At 34.1% G+C, this 3,448-nt stretch overlaps 1 protein-coding gene across 1 annotated transcript; it reads left to right on the top strand.

Annotated features, from left to right (window-relative positions):
* The first annotated feature begins 465 nt into the window (after positions 1-465).
* Positions 466-2,789, top strand: LOC114168671 (protein LIGHT-DEPENDENT SHORT HYPOCOTYLS 10-like). The gene is made up of 2 exons (XM_028053572.1): positions 466-1,285; positions 2,457-2,789. The coding sequence occupies exon 1, from the start codon at positions 666-668 to the stop codon at positions 1,245-1,247; it is 582 nt and encodes a 193-aa protein (XP_027909373.1). The 5' UTR covers positions 466-665; the 3' UTR covers positions 1,248-1,285; positions 2,457-2,789.
* Positions 2,790-3,448: the final 659 nt, after the last annotated feature.

Below are 3,448 nucleotides of genomic sequence, written 5' to 3'. Positions count from 1 at the left end.
TTTCATGTCATGTATTTATGGAGGTACAGTAAAAATCTGTGTTATTTATCGTTAGAATTTTGCATTAAAGTTTTGGGTGGAATTCCTTTTATTAGTAAGAGGTATAGGGTAAATAGAATTGAAAAGTTTTGTGGTTGATGAGCATGTGAAAGAGATGTAACACCATACTTTTGTGCAATGACAATGAGTTATAGAATAGGTTACGGAAATCACTAAGTTTAACTTGTAATCCCAAAATTTTCTATTAGGTGGCAAACAAACCCTTAATGCTAGAGGACCTAGACTGTTATTTAATGGTGATTGGGTATAACCACAGTGCTAATTACGCCAAGTTACCCAATAATGACACCTTTGATGATGGGAGCATAATAATTAAGAAAAATAAAAATAAGAGGAAACAAAATTATAAAGTATGGTTAATGCTAATAGTACCATTAAAGCAAGATAATGTAGGGAAGGAAGAAAAAGAAGGCTAAAGCACTTTCATTGGTCCCATTCCATGTCTCCTCACTAGCCCCCTTTGATGTGATCCTCCAAAAAAAATTTGTCATTTTCTTCCACTCCTATTCTCTTGTCTTCTCCCTTCCAAAACCAAAACCTTCCCTTTCTTCGTTAGCTTCACAAAACCAGATACTAAATGAATTACCATCACCACTGACTCAGATATGTCCACCAAAGGAAAAGACATAGCAGAAGGATCGTCAAGATCTTCTTCTACTTCTTCTGCTACTGCTGCTGATATTACTGATCGGCATCAGCAACATCAGCAGCAGTTACAACAGCAACAACAACATCCTCTGAGTAGGTATGAATCTCAGAAGAGGAGGGATTGGAACACTTTTGGGCAGTACTTGAGGAACCAAAGGCCTCCTGTGGCACTTTCACAGTGCAATTCCAACCAAGTTCTTGATTTTCTAAGGTACTTGGATCAGTTTGGGAAGACTAAAGTGCATGCTCAAGGGTGTCTCTTCTTTGGTCAAGTTGAGCCACCTGGTCCTTGCACTTGCCCTCTAAAACAAGCTTGGGGGAGCCTTGATGCTCTCATTGGAAGACTGAGAGCTGCATATGAAGAAAATGGAGGCTTACCAGAGACTAATCCATTCGCTAGTGGTGCCATAAGAGTTTACCTTCGTGAGGTTCGTGACTCTCAAGCTAAGGCCAGAGGAATCCCTTATAAGAAGAAAAAGAAGAAGAGGAATCTCATCAAGCCCAACGGAGACACCTCAAACTTACCTTTGCAGCAGTAAAATTTTTGTTGTTCTTCTTCTTCTTCTGCTTAATAATGGTAAATTAGTTTTTCCTCTCTCACTGCTATAGATTTTGCTGCTATTTTCAGAGGTTGACACGGAAAAGACTTGGTGCTGTTTGAATCATTGCCGTTATATTATGAGCATATATAATTGAACAATTAACAAGATCATTAATTTGGACAATAACTTGTTTAGGTGAGTGCTTGCAGATGGTTGAATTTTCTTTACTACAAAAGGAAATCGCATCAAACACATAAAAGGGGTCCTTTGAAGGTGTTATAGGGTCAATTTTTATCTCACCTATAATAATAATGCATCTTATTATACTTCATTCATATAGCAAACCCTAGTGATCCATGGGTTTTCTTAACCCTAAACATCATATGTAAATTTTTATAAATGACATAATAACAGTGCTTAATTATTCACTTTACCTTCATTTTTATTTTGGTTTATTTTCACACTATATTTGATTTAATGAGCATTTTATAGGGCCTATGGTGTACTCTCACATCCATAATTCTCTATTTGTCCTTTCTCACATGCAAGATTGTGGTTTTTCAATTTCATAACATTTCTATGGTGCTTATTATATAAATGTACATGTTTGCTTTTCCATACAATCTTACTTCTTTTGAATTCCCACTATCTTCCAGAAATGGGATAACCCCTTTGATAATACAGCACATAAGAGTTAAGTAATATTTATGGATAAGAGATAGGATTGTTGATAACAATATTTTTCTTTTTTGAAAAAAAAAAGAGAGGATTCAATTCAAAATTTGATGAGCTTGAATTAGAGGTTGTTTGGAGAGTTTCTTGTGGTATTGTGCTTTAATATATATTATACTAGTTTGTATAAAACTTTGTCTTATATGCTAATAATTTTTGTTTTTTTCTCTTCTTATTAATTACTATTAAACATGTATATGCAATTCCTTTTTTGTTTGGTGCTGCAATATGTATATCTGACCTCCGTACATGAATTACACTGTTCTCTTCCCCACTACCAAACACTGTGCATGCAAAGGCATCATCATGACCATACAATATCTTCAATTCGTGCAATATTTTTTTGTTTATAAATCCTAGTTTATAATTAGGACTAATTGTATATAATATGTTAAAAATATATACTTACTTGAATTGTTGGCATTAATCTTGAAAATGCATCTGATTTTTCATGTTGTTCTTGGATTGTTTCAGGTCTCCCAAAATGATTTGAAAGTCCTGAGTCTGTTTCTATAGGCCTTGTATATGTGTTACAAAACCTTAGCTGCAGTGCTGCAAATTGACTCTATCAATGTCCTTGGGTCAAGTTAAACCTTTCTCTGTGTGTTTTGTTATTTGAATGAGAATTTAGACTGAAGTTCATGAAGAGTTAATATTGGGTAAGTCCTTGTATATTCACCCTTATGCCTCAGTAACATATATCAAGCATAGTGGGGTGAAAATAACTTCGAATTTTCTTCCAAGCAGTGTGTATGATGCATGGTATCTTCAGTTTTCATTGAAATATTTTTGCTTTGTTGCTTCTGATATTCTGGTGTATGATTATTATGCTTCATCTACACTATACAATTGCTCATACCATTGTATCACCTTCACAAAATCAACTTACCACGTCAATGATTTTCTTGTTTGACATATAAGAATCATATGTAAAAAATGCGTGTTAATACTTTTATAATTAAGTGATCAAAGTTTATGTCTTATCAATAGGCATGAGACGTAAAATAAAGCTTTTACGTCTAACACTTACATGTCAGACATAATCTTATGTGTGACGTTTATAAGTCAGACGTAAATTTATATCCGACTTGTGGATCACAAATTAGTCTATGTAGAACTATGCATACATTACACCTTGCTATAGATAGCACATGCATAACACATAATTTCAGCATGCACACGCATAATACATAATACGTTTCTGTATATTTATGTATACATTCATTGACAAATTAGTGAGATAGATCTGCAAGGAGTTAGAAGTTGAAAGTTACTGAATTGGGTTAAAGAAGGAAATGTGATGTTGGAGTGAAACTTTTCCACAATCAGTGCAATATATGGTCACAAATAAGAAAGATGATGACCCACATGAGTGCATAATCCAAGTCAGTTAACACAAAAATCATCGGATACCTCTGCTGTCTCTTCAGTTTATAAATTAAACCAATTATATTTCACCTGATTTC

Source organism: Vigna unguiculata, chromosome 11 (assembly GCF_004118075.2).
Source record: "Vigna unguiculata cultivar IT97K-499-35 chromosome 11, ASM411807v1, whole genome shotgun sequence".
NCBI lineage: Eukaryota > Viridiplantae > Streptophyta > Magnoliopsida > Fabales > Fabaceae > Vigna > Vigna unguiculata.
The sequence above is the reverse complement of the archived record's forward strand: the minus strand, read 5'-3'. Positions and strand labels throughout refer to the sequence as shown.